The sequence below is a fragment of the Rhinopithecus roxellana genome, chromosome 4 (genome assembly GCF_007565055.1).
Source record: "Rhinopithecus roxellana isolate Shanxi Qingling chromosome 4, ASM756505v1, whole genome shotgun sequence".
Classification (NCBI taxonomy): domain Eukaryota; kingdom Metazoa; phylum Chordata; class Mammalia; order Primates; family Cercopithecidae; genus Rhinopithecus; species Rhinopithecus roxellana.
The window spans coordinates 172,530,807-172,552,639 of record NC_044552.1 but is presented as its reverse complement, the minus strand read 5'-3'; the positions used below and the strand labels follow the sequence as shown (position 1 = coordinate 172,552,639).

The following is a 21,833-nucleotide window of genomic DNA, read 5'->3' as shown; positions in this document are numbered from 1 at the left end:
AGAGACCAGTTAGAAAGAGAAACTTAAAGCAAATAACCACAAACATGTATCATAAAATCCCAGGTGATAATTGCTATGGTGAAAAGCTTTCGGTGTGGGTGATGTGTCTGTCTCCAGGCATCACATGAGGACATTTGAGTCACAACTTCAATATTTTTTATTTCTCCATCATTAACTTGTTCTCTTACTGATACGTGGTTGCTGCTGCACTGATAAATTATAGGAACTATTCGGGTTAGAAATTAGATTTCTAGTTGGAAATTGAAGTCAATCTTGTAGAAATGGAATGGTAAGCCTTTTTGGCATCATGACAAGAGTTTTAGGGAGAAGAAGACAGAAATACTATGAGTGAAAAAGTGAGACTGGATTTGACAAAAGGCAAGGTTAGGGCAAGGTTGTCTGAATGTAAATCTCTCAATTCACAAATGCACTTGTTCTATTTGATATAGTATGAGTTTGACAATGTTCAGAACATAATATAAAGCTCTATTTACTCAAATTTTTGCTGGAAGGGAATTGTTGGGTGTTGGGCCTAGAAGGATAAATGGACAGGTAAGAGCTCTAGTTACTGTTTATTGTTATATTCTTTTTACCCTTTATCCACCTGCTGAGTACAAACAATTTGACAAGTGGTCTTTACAAAAATTAAAACCCCCAAATATGATATTTTAGGTCTCAAACTCCATGTGAGAAGCACTAACGCAGCTATAAAACAGCTATAATATTTTCAAATATTTTCAAATATTATTTTGCTGAACTGACAGCAAAAGCCATAATAAATTTTCAAAGAATGGCATCTTGGATCAAGATACTGTGAATCAATGACTCAGAATAATATTAAAATAAACATTACAAGGGTTTTATCAATAGATACAAACCCACTTAAGCCTGTAAACATTACTATAAAGAGACGTTAAATTGCACAGATATGTCGGACAATAGCAGCAATCTTTTTTTTTTCTGTTTCTGTTGCCTTATAATGCAATGTATTGTGTGTGAGTACTTGAATTCACTCCTCTTAAAGTTAGAATAAATGACACCAATTTGGAACTACCTCTATTGGGGAAACTGAATTTTTAAAAATACTGCAAAATAAAAAATGTTCACCTGTTCATCGCAAAGAACAAAGATCTTAATCTCAGTACAGGGTGCCATACTGGGCCCATGAATCTCACAACTGGTTGGCTGGGGTATCCATGTCAGTGCTCTCCTTACCTATAATACCCAGACAGGTATGGGCATGTAAATCAGGTAGTTAATGTTAATGTAGACCACAGAGTTTCATGATGAAAAATGTTATATAAACTTTACACTAAAAGAAGTAAAAATTATTGCTTTAGGAATTACTTGAATTATCGCTAGAACTTTGTACAACATAGATCAAGGAGATTACGGACTTCTGTTATTGATCTTCTACACTAGTAAAGAAGAGTAACAAAAATAATCATCCTCAAATTCTGTGGTAGTTTTACTCTTTTGAAATTTGCTGAAGTTTCATTTTATAGCGTAATGAGATATCCACCTCACACCCACTCCTGAGGATCTTAACTGCTTCATAATCAACATTTATTGTGTTGTTGAATTCCTCCTCACACCAAAGCAAATATTTCTTTTCCTCTACTAATTGAAAGGAATCAGTTGAGTTTAACAAATTTAAGATGTTGATTCATTTCCCCCAGCTTCTCTCCTCACCCACAAATCGATAGACATTGGAGAAGCCTGACCTCTGGGAAATGTTATCAGAATAGCATGGGATCACTCAAAATTATATAAATATAGAATCTTCTATTTGTCAATTTTTACACATTTCACTCTCAATACATGTGTACTGTGATACATTACACTCATCACAACATGATTTTGGTGATTTTAGATGAAATGAGACATAAAACATTTCACTGTTGCCATAATTTTGACTTAAATTATAACTCCATTACCCATTTCATGAAAACAACACATTTAAAAATTACTCAATTATTCCCACTCTAACTCAATTTTGTACATGTTTTAATTACTGCAATTTTAAAAATTAATATAGTCTGAGTTTCTATATATCAAATATCAGAAAAAAAATGAATATCCTAATTTATGGAATTATAAGCCCTTCTAAATTCCTGTTCTTATACAGTAACACACAACTGCAACAAAAATAACTTAAAATAATCTAAGGATATATAGCATGATATAAAAGTATTCTATTAATGTTCAGTTAGCTTTCAACACCACTGTAGGGTAATACTTTAGTTATACAATTTTGCAACCTCAAAAATAATGCTTTTTATAGAAGGGAAAAAAAGGATTTTTTTCTAACAGTTATACCTGATAGAGAATGGCCTACGTAAAAACAGTAAATTAACTATGAGAGTCAAGCAGTTTCAAAGAACAATTCATGAAGAAGATTTGATTAACCTACAAATACCGTAGCTTATCACTGCAACAGCAGAGGAAACTACCTGCTAAACCATGGTCCCCTCAAAGCTACCAGATGAATAATGTAACCGCTGCTCTCAAGAAAGGGAACGGGACCAGAAACTTACCTTAAATGCAGAGGACTTCAAACAGCTTTTGAAACCACTTCATCCTGCCATTTTGCTGTAATGACAAGGATGAAAACTACTGCCACAGCCTCACTGGTTTTCTGCTTCATTTACTGCAAAGATTCTCTGCTGTGGATTAGTCACCTGGTGAGGCTCAAAACTTTGGAAGACAATTGTTCTGGGTGGGCCTGGGGCACTGGTGTGTCATGAAAGCCCCTGGGTTATTCTAATACACAATCAGGGCTGTGAAGCAATGCTCTGCTGCCACAGTTGTTGCCTTGGTTTCCCAGGCTTCTGTCTGGCCCTCTTGTGATAGCTTCTGTGAATGCTGCCAGATGACATTTCTCTAATTCTCTAATGCTTACAGAGTTAAATCCAAACTTCTGTTCAAACTGCACAAGACTCAACATGATCTGCTCTTATCTGCTCGATCAGCTGCCTCTCCCCTACTCTCCACCAGCTCTAGAAGCACTTGATTGCAACAAGCCTGGCCTTAGCCTCAGGGGCCGTGCACTTACTCATTCCTTGCTCTGAAATGCTCACCATGTTTATCTGTCTGGAGAACTGCAGCTCCTCTGTGAAGCCATTCCTGACATCCTAGAGCTCAACCCTCCTTTAAGTGTCCTCAAAGCACCCTATATGTACACAGTTTTGTGTTTTTTTCTAACCATATTGGACGGTCATTTTTAGAACACACGTCTCTCCCATCTTCATTAGACTCTTTTGAAGCAGGGACTATATCACATTTGCTCTATAGCTTTCAAACTTAACACGCTGCCTAGCATATACAGCATTCTGTATTTGTTGAATAAATGAATGATATCATTTATACTATTTTTACCTATTATAGATAGAGCAAGAGGAGACTTACATTGGGACCACTGGAAAAAAATCAAGTCCATAATAATAAAGAAAAAGCCTTACTATTTATTTAGTATTTGGTAGTAGTAACTATTATTAAAGATCAGTCTTCCAATAAGGTTACTCGATTAATTTTTAACATGGTTAAAGTCAAAGAAAAAACTGTAATTAATTCCTTAAGAGTGCTCTCTTATCATCAGCCTTCCCAAACCATAGGCTTTCAGAATGATGGCCAATATATGCTCACCTTCAGCTCCGTAAAGGAAAGAAACCCCCTTAATGCCCACCACAAGTGGATCTAATCTGGTTGCTTCTGCTATGTGATGTCCAACCCACAACTCTGGTGAAAATGCTTACTTTGTATTTGCTTTCTGATCTGGAAGGGGTGGGAATATGTCCTTTTTTCTTGAAGGTTGTAAAGTGCTTGCACTGAGGACATGGCTTGGTGCTGGAATCAATACGGCCAAGTTCCAAGAAGTACTTATACTTGATGGAGTCTTCATGCGTTAAGTTATAGACAACAGTTGTTTCTTCCAAGAATTCAAAACACTCTGTGATGGGGCATTTGATTTCTACTTGGCCAAGTTGTACCTGCATGATGGAAGAGCAGATGGAAGGAAAAAAAAGTCACTGGTTATTTTCTTTCATTTTTTTTTTTTTGTATACAGTATTACTTATTTCATGATTGCAATAAAGGATTGTGTGCAATTCTTAAGATAACATAATCAATGTTAATCACCTTGATACCTGCTTTAGGCAATACCAAAATAATTACTATATAATGTTTCTGAAATGATGTACAGGGCATTTAAGTCTTCTCTGATCATTGTTTTTGTGAAAAGAAATGGACCTAAGCCACAGGCTCACCAAAGAAGCAAATGATCATCTCATGTTTCTGGAAACTGCAAGGTTACACGCATTCAGATGATGCACCAACTGCAAGAACTGCAGGGTCAGGCAGCATTTAGACAACATGCCAACTAAAAGGTGTTTCATATTTTTCAACATCACTGCAGAATACTTCAGCACTAAACTCTGGGCACATTTTACTATTTTAAAAGGACAAAAGAGATTCTGTAATGTAGAATGCCTAATAGTTTAAAAAATGTTACAAAAAATAACCGTTTCCTCTGACCCTTCTGTGTTAAGAACATAAAGTAAATAGTTCCTATATAATGAGAATCACAGGAACAAGTAAGAAAATGAAACCAGCTACAACAGTGTAAAAAAATCCTTATGAAATCTGGCTACTACTGAGATAATTTACAAAATTAATGTATTCAAAGGACTATGGCGCTAGATTAGGAGAGAAGGGAGGATACATCAAAACGTGACATTTAGTATGTGGTATGGAGTACTAGATATGGTTAGCATTAAAGATTAAAATACAAGATTACAGCACAAAGTATGGAAACAACTAATTTTTAAATGATTAAAATAAACAACTTTAAAATAATGAGTAGCTAGAGTGTTTTTTGTAAGTAGTGAACAATAACTCTTTATATTCATGGCATTACAATCTCTTTTGTCCATCCTAATGTAGTAAAGGGAGGCACTAAAAACTCCAGATGACAAACAACACCAAACCCTTTCTTTTTTATTTGAGTGAATCTGACATTCTCAGAAAGCAAAGCATACACACTTGCAGTAGAAAAGTATGCTGTGAAGACTCAGGTAGGAGTAGGAGAAAGCCACGCAGTTTGGGGAAAGAAAAACACCAGAGAGCAGTTAAAAAAAGAAAACTAAATTCATAGTAACTGTTAACATTGCTATTTATCTGGCACAAGCTTGAGGTAAGGTAGTTAAGAAGTCGCAGGCTGACGTGTTGAATATCAGTAAAGGACATGAGCTAAGCTGAAAGCAAAATGAAAGAGGCTGGCTTTGGATAATTCTCCTTATTAGTATTGACCTGTTAAAAGTATAAATTGTTGCATAACTTTATGCTACTATTGTACAAAACATGGCCCAGAGAGGATTTAAAAATATGTGCCCATTTTTTTCTACTTTTTCTGATGAGTCTGCTCACAGTCCCAATCAGATTTTATTATTCATGTTACAGTGTTACAATGCTATTATAATTCAAATTATGTTTTAGAATAAATTATTTTGTTCTGCCTCAAGACAAAAATTCTCAGGAGACTTTTGTGTAGATAAAAACCCCTGTGTAACATACTAAGAACCTGGTTTAATGAAGTATAGAACTTAAGCATTAAAAAATGATTAAATGTTTCCTCTTTTAATATTCTGTAGACATTTATCGAGCACGATTCTGAGGCAGGTACGGGCTAGGTACTGAAGCTTTGCAGGTGCAGGTCAGTAAAGAGGCAATCAGGATGCAAAATGGTGAGTATAAGGTGTCAGGAGAAGTACAGTAATCTCAGACTTGGGGGGATCCAAAGAGGTTTCTTGGAAGAAGTGAGGTTTCAAGTGAGAGCTTAAGACTAGCAAGATTTAGCCAAACAAAGGTGAGAAGGGGTTCCAAGCAGACAAAAGAGACAACTTGGGCAAAGGCCTGGAGGAAAGAGAACACAGCACTAGCATACCCCAAATGCACATGCATCTGAACTTGTATAGCGCCCAAATGCACATGCATCTGAACTTAAAGATCACAGCCTTGGGACGGCTCTTAAAGATGAGCAGCAGCCTGGACCACAAAGTGTGAGTAAGGAAAGATGAGGCTGTTATGCAAAGATGAACCAGCTTGGACCAGAGCACAAAGGCCGAGCATGAAGCCATCTTAGGAGTCTGTATGTTTTTTCTGTTTAAATAGAAAACTATGCAGTTTTCAGAATGTGAAAGATAGTTTTTTTTTAAGTCCACAGAAAACGGGCTTACTTGGGCCACCTCGAGAGGCACTTGTTATTGGGCAGCAGTACATTTTTGTGATTAAGAGCCTGAATTTTTTATTGTCAGGTCAGTGTTTGAATCCAGTCTTCCTCACCTATGAGTTTATTTTAACTATATAAATGACAACAGTGGAGACAGCAATTTCACAGCCACTCAGGAATGGACAGGTTTTATGGAAACTGAATGCAGTTTATGGACTAGAACAATCCAAGGCAGCTAAAGAGGGCAGGTTGTCTCGATACTCCTTCAGCAGTGGGTATTTATTACTCAACCACATCAGGATACCATCCAACATCCAATCAAACACTTACTTTACTTTTCTACTGCAGTATTTCTCAAATCTGTAAACCTATTCAATTTCCATAGAATATATTACTTCCTCTAGATTTCATACCCTCTGAATTGACTTATTCCTTCCCTTCCTTTCTTTCTCAAGGCTCCAAAATCCCTATCCTACTACATTGAACCAAAGACCTCAGATTTTATTGAACACATAGAGGCAATCAGATGCATATTCCCATACCTACCCACTACCAGCTCTAGCAATTTACATCTCTGTTTTCTGTCTTCCCTCTGTAGAGGGCTGAATCTATTTCCAGAACAACTGTATATGAGTCTCTTAAAGTGTCTGTTGGGCATTCCAGTTTCCTGGCCCACTCAAGGCCTACAGAACTGCGGTCATTGTTGACAAGCCAGTAATTGGCAGTTTGGAACCACTACTCATACAATCATTCTTCTTCATACTAACAATATCCTCTTTTTCATAATATAGTGTTACTCATCACCTATGCAATCTCTTGGCCTCTACATGGGTATCTTTTTCAGAAAATTGTCCTCAAAAGATCACTAGCAAACAACTAATTATGATTAAGTGAAGTACACTTCTTCATGTGTTCAACAAGGTATGTATTTCATCAATTCAAGAATGCATTTTAAAAGCACATTTTAATTTCTTGAAAGTGAAGTTTTTTATAATCAAAATAAATCAGTATTGTATGTAGTTTACTTGGCAGTGTTTTTACTTTCTTGGTGATGTATAACCAAATGCTGCATCCTACAATTGATCACATCTTTGATTTCAGTGAAATGTGGTTTCTGTGAGCTAAGTAGTGTGATGGACTTCTGGTGAGATAAGAGGAGAGAGAAACACAGGGTTTCTACTGGAGGAAATGAAAAATAAACAAGCAAATAAACAAGGCAGATTGTAACCTGTGTTATGAATGAACTACACATCATGGAAGCAATCTCTAAGGAAATGACAACCTGAGTTGAGAACTGAAAGGCCTGTCATGCAGAGAATGTGGGGAAGAGACAGCAAACAAAGGAAACAAGAACATTGGCTCCAGCCAGAAGGTGTCTGATGTGCCTCTGCTCAGAGCACAGAACTCAGTGACAAAAATATATACTAAAAGAGGGAGAGAAGAGTATGAGATGAAGTTGGAGAGTCAGGCAGAAAGCAGATCACATGGACCTTGTTGGCCATGGTAAAAAGTCTGTATTATAGACAATACGAATCACTGGTTTTAAGAGGAGGACTGACATGCTCTTCTTGGAGAAGAGACTGTAGAGGAATAAAAGTGAAGGCTGGGAGAATTCTGGAAGTCTGGATTCAATGGCTCTTCCCACAAGTGATGTCTAACTGTTACAGGCAGTTGATAGACGACTGAGAGGTAACAAGATGCAGGATGTATTTTGGAAGTGGAATCAATGAGATTTTTTTAAATTGACAAAAATTTTATGTATTTATGGTATACAATATGAGGTTTTAATATATATGTACAAATCAATATATATTAATCAAGCTAATTAATAAATGCATTACTTCACTGTTAATTTTTAACAGAAGAACAAAGATCATTAATAGGAGTGGTGAGAGAGCGCATCCTTGTCTTGTGTCAGTTTTTAAACGGAATGTTTCCAGCTTTTGCCCATTCAGTATGATATTGGCTATGGGTTTGTCATAAATAGCTCTTATTACTTTGAGATATGTTCCATCAATACCTAATTTATTGAGAGTTAACATGAAGGAATGTTGAATTTTATCGGAGGCCTTTTCTGCATCTATTGAGATAATCATGTGGTTTTTGTCACTGATTCTGTTTATGTAATTGATTACATTTATTGATTTGCATATGTTGAATCAGTCTTGCATCCCAGGGATGAAGCCGACTTGATCGTGGTGGATAAATTTTTGATGTGCTGCTGGATTTGGTTTGCCAGTATTTTATTGAGGATTTTCGCATTGATGTTCATGAGGGACTTTGGCCTGAAGTTTTCTTTTTTTGTTGTGTCTCTGCCAGGTTTTGGAATCAGGATGATGCTGGCATCACAAAATGAGTTAGGGGGGAGTCCCTCCTTTTCAATTGGTTGGAATAGTTTCAGAAGGAATGATATTAGCTCCTCTGTACCTCTGGTAGAATTCAGCAGTGAATCCGTCTGGTCCTGGGCATTTTTTCATTGGTAGGCTATTAATTACTGCCTCTATTTCAGAACTTGTTATTGGTCTATTCAGTGATTCGAGTTCTTCCTGGTTTAGTCTTGGGAGGGTGTAAGTGTCCAGGGACTTATCCATTTCTTCTAGATTTTCTGGTTTATTTGTGTAGAGGTGTTTATAGTATTCTCTGATGGTAGCTTCTATTTGATGGTAGTGTCTATTTGATTCCCCTCTCTTTTCTTCTTTATTAGTCTACCTAGTGGTCTATCTATTATTTTTTCAAAAACACATCTCCTGGATTCATTGATTTTTTTGAAGGTTTTTTCATGTCTCTATCTCCTTCAGTTCTGCTCTGATCTTAGTTATTTCTTGTCTTCTGTTAGCTTTTGAATGTGTTTGCTCTTGCTTTTCTACCGTTGTGATGTTAGGGTGTTGATTTCAGATCTTTCCAGCTTTCTGATGCGGGCGTTTAGTGCTCTAAATTTCCCTCTAAACACTGCTTTAGCAGTGTCCCAGAGATTCTGCTATGTTGTCTCTTTGTTCTCATTGGTTTCAAAGAACTTCTTGATTTCTGCCTTAATTTTGTTATTTACCCAGGAGTCATTCAGGAGCAAGTTGTTCAATTTCCATGTAGTTGTGTGGTTTTGAATGAGTTTCTTAATCCTAAGTTCTAATTTGATTGCACTATGGTCTGAGAGACTGTATGTTATGATTTCAGTTCTTTTGCATTTGCTGAGGAATGTTTTACTTCCATTTATGTGGTTGATTTTAGAATAAGTGCCATGTGGCACTGAGACAAATGTATATTCTGTTGATTTAGGGTAGAGAGTTCTGTAGATGTCTATTATGTCCACTTGATCCAGAGCTGAGTTCAAGTCCTGGATGATCTTGTTAATTTTCTGTCTTGTTGATCGGTCTAATATTGATAATGGGGTGTTAAAGTCTCCCACTATTATTGTGTGGGAGTCTAAGTCTCTTTGTAGGTCTCTAAGAACTTGTTTTATGAATCTGGGTGCTCCTGTATCGGGTGTATATATATTTAGGACAGTTAGTTCTTCTTGTTGTGTTGATCCCTTTACCATTATGTAATGCCCTTCTTTGTCTTTTCTGATCTTTGTTGGTTTAAGGTCTGTTTTATCAGAGACTAGGATTGCACCCCCTGCTTTGGTACATGTATCCCGGAACTTACAGTAAATTTTTTTTAAAAAAGAAAAAAAAATGTGATACATATGCACCATGTAATACTATGCAGCCATAAAAAGGAATGAGGCCATGTCCTTTATAGGGACATGAATGGAGCTGGAAGTTATTATCCTCAGCAAACTAAAGGAGGAACAGAAAACCAAACATCACATGTTCTCACTTGTAAGTGGGAGTTGAACAACAAGAACACATGGACATAGCAGGGGCGTGGGGCGGAGGGAAAAACACACACTGGGGCCTGTCAGGGGATGTGGTGGAAGGAGGGAGAGCATTAGGAAAAACAGCTAATGCATGTGGGGCTTAGTACCCAGGTGATGGGTTGACAGTTGCAGCAAACCACCCTGGCACATGTTTACCTATGCAACAAACCTACACATCCTGCACATGTATCACAGAACTTAAAAAATTAAATTAGAAAAGAAAGATCATTAATACACCAAAAAAACTTGTATCAAGCTCCTAACAATAGGATAGGTAATATAAAAAGTTCATAGTATAAAGTGAATTAAGCCATGAATCCTGCCTTCATAGACGTTGAGAATGTAGCAATTAAATTGGTATTGATAGTCTTCTAGCAATTGGGATTTGTTGGTATTAATTCATCTAATATTTACCCAATAGTTTAAAAACCGTTTTATTAGGGGTAATTAAAAGTATATGTGAAGGTTGGCAGATTGCCAGTATGAATCCTTAAACAGCCATCCTCTAGCTTACATTGTCAACTTAGAGCCAATCTTATTTCTTCGATACCCTGAGTAATATGGCCCTCCCATGTTATTTTGAAGAAAATACCAGATATCATGTCATTTCATTCATAAATATTTCAGTATGGGGCTAAAAAATTAAGAAGTCTTTTTAAAACCATAACCATGATACCATATATCTCTAAAAATGTCAATTTTTTAGTATCAAGTTAACATTCTAAATAACTTATCATCTAACTTCTGTTTACTGGATTTTATCTCCTATTAAGGACTTAAAGATATTTTGCTGCTTTGTGTGTTCAATGTTAATACAACTATTTATATCATTGAAAAAGATGCTCTTCAGTTTTTCTGAACAAAAACATTTCCAACCTTGAAAGAAAAAAATTGCTTAACTCTAAAGGAATCTATAAGGCATCATTAAGAGACACTATTATCCACTTAACGTTCAAGCTACATGGCTAATTTGCCACCTGGGAGAACTCAAAAGTAACTTAATGACTCAGGTGATGAAGACCTTTGGAAAAGTGGCAGACTAATTGATTAAATTATTCAAAGAAAAGGACAAAAAAAAGTACAAATCTTGGGCCTCATTGCTCAATTTATCAAATGTGTGGTTTATGACTCTGAACATGGTTTTAAGTGTTGGTCATGATAGTTTACAAGGTGCTTTGGATTTTGCTCATTTGATACTAGAGGATTTCATATTTCCTCTGTTTTGAAAAATGGAAATATGTTAATATGACAGAGAGAAGAGAATACTGTAATGAAAGTGGTAACAATAATCACAAAATATACATAGATCTACTACAGGCAAAGCACAGCTCCAGGTAGTTTGTGCGGATTAATTACTTTGAAGTGCACCATAGGGGCAGATTGATTTCAGACTCACTGATGTCCCCATCACTTTACTCATCAGTGATTATGGGAAGGTGCCTGCTCTACTGACACATATGGGTTTTTGTTTATTCAGAAGCTACTACAGGGCTTAGTGCTAGATGCCTTTGAATTTTTCTAAAAATGATTTAAAAAAATCAAGTCAAAAATTCTAGAAATCTTTTAACTCTAAGCAAGATAAATACAGTACAAAGAAAACCATATTTAAGTACATCAACTAAAAGTGATATACCAAACACACAGTAACAAGAAGCAACCAGAGAAAAAGGCATATTCCCAAGTAGAAAACTTCAGCCTCAAGTGCCTTGCTGGTAGCTTGCTGTTTAAAAGCTACTCAGTTTTTGGTATTTTGACACAACAGCCTGAATAGACTACTATTCTCGATCTAGAAAAATAAAGTCATAAAACTATTTCTGCCAGAAATAAGACTGATCATAAAACTACAGGAATTACATTAGTATGACAGTGGCACAAGGATAGATAATAGAACAATGGAACAGAAAAGAGAATAGAACAAAACAACAAAACCACTTCCATATGAACACTACAGAGCCGTGGGGAGGGTGTTTTTTTTTTTTTTTTTTTTTTTTTTAAATAAATTGTGCTGTTGGTTTAACATCCATTAAAAAAATCAGTCTTTTTTTTTTTAAAGATGGTAGATAACATTTTTATTATAAAGGCTTTATTTACAGGGGACACATTAGAAGCCAAGTAATTGGGTCAGATTTGGTAATTAAAAGCAGCTGAATAATTAACAAAGGCTTAACAAAGGTGTCAGAATAAGATCATATTTTAACAGAAGATGAAATATATAGAAAGGTTTTTATACTTCAACACTTATCCTTCTGCTTGTTTTGAATTTTTCTTTTTTTTTTAAAGCATTTTTTTATTATACTTTAAGTTCTAGGGTACATGTGCATAACGTGCAGGTTTGTTACATATGTATACTTGTGCCATGTTGGTGTGCTGCACCCATCAACTCGTCAGCACCCATCAATTCATCATTTATATCAGGTATAACTCTCAATGCAATCCCTCCTCCCTCCCCCCTTCCCATGATAGGCCCTGGTGTGCGATGTTCCCCTTCCCGAGTCCAAGTGATCTCATTGGTCAGTTCCCACCTATGAGTGAGAACATGCGGTGTTTGGTTTTCTGTTCTTGTGATAGTTTGCTAAGAATGATGGTTTCCAGCTGCATCCATGTCGCTACAAAGGACGCAAACTCATCCTTTTTTATGGCTGCATAGTATTCCATGGTGTATATGTGCCACATTTTCTTAATCCAGTCTGTCACAGATGGATATTTGGGTTGATTCCAAGTCGTTGCTATTGTGAATAGTGCCGCAATAAACATACGTGTGCATGTGTCTTTATAGCAGCATGATTTATAATCCTTTGGGTATATACCCAGTAGTGGGATGGCTGGGTCATATGGTACATCTAGTTCTAGATCCTTGAGGAATTGCCATACTGTTTTCCATAATGGTTGAACTAGTTTACAATCCCACCAACAGTGTAAAAGTGTTAGAAACTACCATCAGAGTGAACAGGCAACCTACAGAATGGGAGAAAATTTTTGCAATCTACTCATCCGACAAATGGCTAATATCCAGAATCTAAAAAGAACTCAAACAAATATACAAGAAAAAAACAAACAACCCCATCAAAAAGTGGGCAAAGGATATGAACAGACATTTCTCAAAAGAAGACATTCATACAGCCAACAGACACATGAAAAAATGCTCATCATCACTCGCCATCAGAGAAATGCAAATCAAAACCACAATGAGATACCATCTCACACCAGTTAGAATGGCAATCATTAAAAAGTCAGGAAACAACAGGTGTTGGAGAGGATGTGGAGAAAAAAATCAGTCTTGAAGAATCGCCACACTGTCTTCCAGGTTGGTTGAACTAATTGACACTCCTACCAACAGTGTAAAAGCGTTCCTATTTCTCCACATCCTCTCCAGCATCTGTTGTTTCCTGGCTTTTTAATCGCCATTAATCGCCATTCTAACTGGCATGAGATGGTATCTCATTGTGGTTTTGATTTGCATTTCTCTAATAACCAGTGATAATGCACATTTTTTCATGTTTCTTGGCTGCATAAATGTCTTCTTTTAGGAAGTGTCTGTTCATATCCGTCACCTACTTTTTGAAGGTTTTTTTTTTTTTTCTTGTAAATTTGTTTAATTTACTTGTGGATTCTGGATAGTAGCCCTTTGTCAGACGGATAGATTGCAAAAATTTTCTCCCACTCTGTTCACTCTGATGATAGTTTCTTTTGCTGTGCAGAAGTTCTTTAGTTTAATTAGATCCCATTTGTCAATTTTGGCTTTTGTTGCAATTGCTTTTGGATCTGGAACAAGAATACCATTTGACCCAGAAATCCCATTACTGGGTATATACCCAAAGGATTATAAATCATTCTAGTATGAAGACACATGCACACGTATGTTTACTGCAGCACTATTCACAATAGCAAAGACTTGGAACCAACCCAAATGCCCATCAATGATAGACTGGATGAAGAAAATGTGGCACATATATAGCACAGAATAATATTCAGCCATGAAAAAGAATGAGTTCATGTCCTTTACAGGGACATGGATGAAGCTGGAAACTATCATTCTCAGCAAAGTAACACAAGAATAGAAAACCAAACACTGCATGTTCTCAGTCATAAGTGGGAGTCGAATGATTAGAACACATGGACACAGGGAGGGGAACATCACACACCGAGGTGTGTCAGAGGTTAGGGGGCAAGGGGACGGATAGCATTAGGAGAAATAACTAATGCATGTGGGGCTTAAAGCCTAGATGATTGGTTGATGGGTGCAGCAAACCACCATGGAACAAGTATATCTATATAATAATCCAGCATGTTCTGCACATGTATCCCAGAACTTAAAATATAATAAAATAAATACATAAATAAAAGTAAAATTGAAAAAAAAAACTTTAACAGATGAGGAGCTGCAAAAAACACACACACACACACACACACATACACACACACACACAAATCAGTCTTGACTTTTACCTCAAACCAGGTAGACTGAAACTGTAAATATAAAAGGTGAACAAAAAAGTTTCTAAAGATAATAAAAAAGAATATCTTAGGGGCATGTCCAAGATGGCCAAATAGGAACAGCTCCAGCCTCCAGCTCCCAATGTGAGCAACACAGAAGACAGGTGATTTCTGCATTTTCTTTTTTTTTTTTTTTTTTTTGAGACAGAGTCTCACTCTGTCGCCCAGGCTGGAGTGCAGTGGCCGGATCTCAGCTCACTGCAAGCTCCGCCTCCCGGGTTCACGCCATTCTCCTGCCTCAGCCTCCCGAGTAGCTGGGATTACAGGCGCCCGCCAGGTTGCCCGGCTAGTTTTTTGTATTTTTAGTAGAGACGGGGTTTCACCATGTTAGCCAGGATGGTCTTGATCTCCTGACCTCGTGATCCGCCCGTCTCGGCCTCCCAAAGTGCTGGGATTACAGGCTTGAGCCACCGCGCCCGGCCGATTTCTGCATTTTCAACTGAGGAGCAGACCAACACCTCACACCTCACACAGCAGGGTACACCCCTGAGACGAAGCTTCCAGAGCAAGAATCAGACAACAACACTTGCTGTTTAGCAATATTCTATCTTCTGCAGCCTCTGCTGCTGATACCCAGGCAAAAAGGGTCTGGAGTGGACATCAAGCAAACTCCAACAGACCTACAGCTGCGGGTCCTGATTGTTAGAAGGAAAACTAATAAGCAGAAAGGACACCCACACCAAAACTCCATCAGTACGTCACCATCATCAAAGACCAAAGGCAGATAAAACCACAAAGATGGGGAAAAAGCAGTGCAGAAAAGCTGGAAATTCAAAAAATCAGAGCACATCTCCCTCTCCAAAGGAATGCAGCTCATTGCCAGCAATGGAACAAAGTTGGATGGAGAATGACTTTGATGAGTCGAGAGAAGACAGCTTCAGTCGATCAAACTTCTCAGAGCTAAAGGAGGAACTATGTAACCAGTGCAAAGAAACTGAAAACCTTGAAAAAAGATTTGATGAATGGCTAACTAGAATAACCAATGTAGAGAAGTCTTTAAAAGAACTGATAGAGATGAAAACCATAACACGAGAACTACGTGACACACACAAGCTTCAGTAACCGACTCGATCATCTGGAAGAAAGAGTATCAGCGATTGAAGATCAAATGAATGAAATGAAATGAGAAGAGAAGTGTAGAGAAAAAAGAGTAAAAAGAAATGAACAAAGCCTCCAAGAAATATGGGATTATATGAAAAGATGAAATCTGTGTCTGATTGGTGTGCCTGAAAGTGACAGGGTAAATGGAACCAAGTTGGAAAACACTCTTCAGGATATCATCCAGGAGAACTTCCCCAATCTAGTAAGGCAGGCCAACATTTAAATTCAGGAAATACAGAGAATGCCACAAATATACTCCTTGAGAAGAGCAACTCCAAGACACATAACTGTCAGATTCACCAAAGTTGAAATGAAGGAAAACATGTTAAGGGCAGCCAGAGAGAAAGGTCAGGTTACACACAAAGGGAAGCCCATCAGACTAACAGCAGATCTCTTGGCAGAAACTCTCCAAGACAGAAGAGAGTGGGGGCCAATATTCAACATTCTTAAAGAAAAGAATTTTCAACCCAGAATTTCATGTCCAGCCAAACTAAGTTTCATAAGTGAAGGAAAAATAAAATCCTTTACAGACAAGCAAATGTTTAGCGATTTTGTCACCACCAGGCCTGCCTGACAAGAGATCCTGAAGGAAGCACTAAACATGGAAAGGAACAACAGGTACCAGCCATTGCAAAAACATGTCAAAATGTAAAGACCATCGATGCTAGGAAGAAACTGCATCAACTAGCTAGCAAAATAACCAGCTAGCAAAATAACCAGCTAATATCATAATGACAGGATCAAGCTCACACATAACAATATTAACCTTAAATGTAAATGGACTAAATGCTCCAATTAAAAGACACAGACTGTCAAATTGGACAAAGAGTCAAGACCCATCAGTCTGCTGTATTAAGGAGATCCATCTCACATGCAGAGACACACATAGGCTCAAAATAAAGGGATGGAGGAAGATCTACCAAGCAAATGGTAAACAAAAAAAAAAAGCAGAGGTTGCAATCCTAGTCTCTGATAAAACAGACTTTCAACCATCAAAGATAAAAAGAGACAAAGAAGGCTATTACATAATGGTAAAGGGATCAATTCATCAGGAAGAGTTAACTATCCTAAATATATCTGCACCCAATACAGGAGCACCCAGATTCATAAAGCAAGTCCTTAGAGGCTTACAAAGAGACTTAGACTCCCATACAAGAGTAATGGGAGACTTTAACACCCCACTGTCAGCATTAGACAGATCAACGAGACAGAAAGTCAACAAGGATATCCAGGAATTGAACTCAACTCTGCACCAAGCGGACCTAATAAACATCTACAGAACTCTCTACCCCAAATCAACAGAATATACATTCTTCTCAGCACCACATTGCACTTATTCCAAGATTGACCACATAGTTGGAAGTAAAGCACTCTTCAGCAAAAGTAAAAGAACAGAAATTACAACAAACTGTCTCTGCGACCACAGTGCAATTAAACTAGAACTCAGGACTAAGAAACTCAATCAAAACTGCTCAACTACATGGAAACTGAACAACCTGCTCCTGAAGGACTACTGGGTACATAACGAAATGAAGGCAGAAATAAAAATGTTCTTTGAAACCAATAAGAACAAAGATACAACATACCTGAATCTCTGGGACACATTTAAAGCAGTGTGTAGAGGGAAATTTATAGCACTAAATGCTCACAAGAGAAAGCAGGAAAGATCTAAAATTTACACCCTGGCATCACAATTAAAAGAACTAGAGAAGCAAGAGCAAACACATTCAAAAGCTAGCAGAAGGCAAGAAATAACTAAGATCAGAGCAGAACTGAAGGAGACAAGAGACACAAAAAACCTTCCAAAAAAATCAATGAATCCAGGACCTGTTTTTTTGAAAAGATCAACAAAATTGATAGACCGCTAGTAAGACTAATAAAGAAGAAAAGAGAGAAGAATCAAATAGACGCAATAAAAAATGATAAAGGGGATATCACCACGGACCCCACAGAAATAGAAACTACCATCAGAGAATACTATAAACATTTCTACGCAAATAAACTAGAAAACCTAGAAAAAATGGATAATTTCCTGGACACTTACACTCTCCCAAGACTAAACCAGGAAGAAGTTGAATCCCTGAATAGACCAACAGCAGGCTCTGAAATTGAGGCAATAATTAATAGCCTACCAACCAAAAAAAGTCCAGGACCAGACGGATTCACAGCCGAATTCTACCAGAAGTACAAGGAGGAGTTGGTACCATTCCTTCTGAAACTATTCCAATCAATAGAAAAAGAGGGAATCCTCCCTAACTCATTTTACAAGGCCAACATCATCCTGATACCAAAGCCTGACAGAGGTACAACAAAAAAAGAGAATTTTAGACCCATTGATGCAAAAATCCTCAATAAAATACTGGCAAACCGAATCCAGCAGCACATCAAAAAGCTTATCCACCATGATCAAGTGGGCTTCATCCCTGGGATGCAAGGCTGGTTCAACATATGCAAATCAATAAACATAATCCAGCATATAAACAGAACCAAAGACAAAAACCACATGAAAATCTAAATAGATGCAGAAAAGGTCTTTGACAAAATTCAACAGCCCTTCATGCTAAAAACTCTCAATAAATTCAGTATTGATGGAACGTATCTCAAAATAATAAGAGCTATTTATGACAAACCCACAGCCAATATCATACTGAATGGGCAAAAACTGGAAGCATTCCCTTTGAAAACTGGCACAAGAGAGGGATGCCCTCTCTTACCACTCCTATTCAACATAGGGTTGGAAGTTCTGGCTAGGGCAATCAAGCAACAGAAAGAAATAAAGGGTATTCAGTTAGGAAAAGAAGAAGTCAAATTGTCCCTGTTTGCAGATGACATGATTGTATATTTAGAAAACCCCATTGTCTCAGCCCAAAATCTCCTTAAGCTGATAAGCAACTTCAGCAAAGTCTCAGGATACAAAATCAATGTGCAAAAATCACAAGCATTCTTATACACCAGTAACAGACAAACAGACAGACAAATCATGAATGAACTCCCATTAACAATAGCTTCAAAGAGAATAAAATACCTAGGAATCCAACTTACAAGGGATGTAAAGTACCTCTTCAAGGAGAACTACAAACCACTGCTCAGTGAAATAAGAGGACACAAACAAATGGAAGAACATACCATGCTCATGGATAGGAAGAATCAATATTGTGAAAATGGCCATACTGCCCAAGGTAGTTTATAGATTCAATGCCATCCCCATTAAGTTACCAATGACTTTCTTCACAGAATTGGAAAAAACTGCTTTAAAGTTCATATGGAACCAAAAAAGACCCCACATTGCCAAGACAATCCTAAGACAAAAGAACAAAGCTGGAGGCATCAGGCTACATGACTTCAAACAATACTACAAGGGTACAGTAACCAAAACAGCATGGTACTGGTACCAAAACAGAGATATAGAACAATGGAACAGAACAGAGCCCTCAGAAATAATACCACACATCTACAGCCATCTGATCTTTGACCATCCTGACAAAAACAAACAATGGGGAAAGGATTCCCTATTTAATAAATGGTGCTGGGAAAATTGGCTAACCATATGTAGAAAGCTGAAACTGGATCCTTTCCTTACTCCTTATATGAAAATTAATTCAAGATAGATTACAGACTTAAATGTTAGACCTAAAACCATAAAAACCCTAGAAGAAAACCTAGGTAATACCATTCAGGACATAGGCATGGGCAAGGACTTCATGTCTAAAACACCAAAAGCAACAGCAACAAAAGCCAAAATTGACAAATGGGATCTAATTAAACTAAAGAGCTTCTGCACAGCAAAAGAAACTACCATCAGAGTGAACAGGCAACCTACAGAATGGGAGAAAATTTTTGCAATCTACTCATCAGACAAAGGGCTAATATCCAGAACCTATGAAGAACTCAATCAAATTAACAAGAAAAAAGCAAACAACCCCATCAAAAAGCGGGCAAAAGATATGAACAGACTCTTCTCAAAAGAAGACATTCATACAGCCAACAGACACATGAAAAAATGCTCATCATCACTTGTCATCAGAGAAATGCAAATCAAAACCACAGTGAGATACCATCTCACACCAGTTAGAATGGCAATCATTAAAAAGTCAGGAAACAACAGGTGCTGGAGAGGATGTGGAGAAATAGGAACACTTTTACACTGTTGGTGGGACTGTAAACTAGTTCAACCATTGTGGAAAATAGTGTGGCGATTCCTCAAGGATCTAGAACTAGAAATACCATTTGACCCAGCCATCCCATTACTGGGGATATACCCAAAGGATTATAAGTCATGCTGCTATAAAGATGCATGCACACGTATGTTTATTGCGGCACTATTCACAACAGCAGACTTGGAATCAACCCAAATTTCCAATAGTGACAGACTAGATTAAGAAAATGTGGCACATATACACCATGGAATGATATACAGCCATAAAAAAGGATGAGTTCGCGTTCTTTGTAGGGACATGGATGCAGCTGGAAACCATCATTCTCAGCAAACTATCGCAAGAAGAGAAAACCAAATACTGCATGTTCTCACTTATAGGTGGGAACTTAACAATGAGATCACTGGGACACAGGAAGGGGAACATCACACACCGGGTCCTATTGTGGGGAGGGAGGAGGGGGGAGGGATAGCATTAGGAGATATATCTAATGTAAATGACGAGTTAATGGGTGCAGCACACCAACATGGCACATGTATACATATGTAACAAACCAGCACATTGTGCACATGTACCCTAGAACTTAAAGTATAATAATAATAATAAAATAAATAAAATAAAATATAAAAAAATAAAAAATATCTTCATGACGTTGGGGAAGGGAAAGGTTTCTTACATATGATATTAAAAATACCATACCATTTTGATAAATTGGATTGATTATAATTTAAATCTTTGTTTCCCAATTGATATTGTTGAGAGAAGAGATGCAAACAAAAGTGTGAGAAGAGATTTGGAATACATAAATGACAAGTTTTGTATATCCAGAACATATAAAGAACTCCAAAGCAATGAGAAACATGCAGACAACAAACCCATAAGAAAAACAGATGAGACTTTATGGGTACTTCATAAAAGACAATGTTCAAATGACCAGTGAGCATATGAAAATGTGTTCAACTTCATGGGTCATCAGGGAAAAGTATAATAAAACCACACTCGCATGCAATTTGGAAAGAATTGAGTTATCATAGTACTTAAAGGTTCAACAAAACAATGTTTAAATATTACAGTTAAAATAATAACTGTACAATTAATGAGACATTAATGCTTTATGAAACCAGTCCAAATGTACTTTTCTATGATAATCTTTTTTACATTACTTAAACTTTTCTTCCCTTCTTACTATCTGAATGTTTGTACTCCCTTATCCTCTTATGCAAAATTTTAAATTTTTAATTCAGTTTTTAAAATAAGTTCAAAAATTATCATAGTTCATCAACCAAAAAGTATAACATAGACATACAATTATCTCTTACAACTGTCCTCTTTTCTCCATTCATTCCACAAAATGGTTGTCGTTTCCTTCCAGGAACTTGTAAAGCATATACATGAAATACAAATATACATATTTTGTCCTTTTTTAACTTAAATATTTAACCCAAATGTTAGCAAATAATATTCACCTAGCTTTCTTTACTTGACAAAATATTTTGGAGGTAAGATATATATATATATGGCATGTGTTTCCTAACTATGGTAGATATTAGATGCAGAATTGACAGTAAAACCAAATCTTTCAATTGATCTTGAAAATAAGACAGATTATGGAGAATTATGGGTATAGAGTTCTACCTATCAAAATTGAATTAGGAATATTATTTAAGTTTGTTTCTGAATACATTTGTTAGTCTCAGTTTCTATCCCACATCCTTGCACTAATGAATTGTGGATTTTCTCCTAACCCTCTTTACTGTGTGGTGGGGAAAGCAGCTGATATGGTTTGGCTGTGTCTCCACCCAAATCTCAACTTGAATTGTATTTCTCAGAATTCCCACTTGTTGTGGGAGGGACCCGGGGGAGGTAACTGAATCATGGGGGGCCGGTCTTTCCCATGCTATTCTTGTGATAATGAATAAGTCTCACGAGATCTGATGGGTTTCCACTTTTGCATCTTCCTCATTTTCTCTTGCTGCTGCCATGTAAGGAGTGCCTTTCACCT

General features: G+C 37.0%; 1 protein-coding gene across 2 annotated transcripts in view; it reads right to left on the bottom strand.

Moving 5' to 3' along the window:
* The window catches only part of RNF217 (ring finger protein 217), a 139,972-nt gene that overhangs the window by 44,927 nt on the left and 73,212 nt on the right, over positions 1 to 21,833 (bottom strand). Inside the window, exon 2 of one of the 2 annotated variants that reach the window (XM_010359020.2) lies at positions 3,756 to 3,989. The exons of the other annotated variant lie outside the window; for it this stretch is intronic. Within the exon in view, the coding sequence (XP_010357322.2) occupies positions 3,756 to 3,989 (234 nt within the window). The remainder of the gene's footprint in view (positions 1 to 3,755; positions 3,990 to 21,833) is intronic. 2 annotated transcript variants of the gene reach the window in all.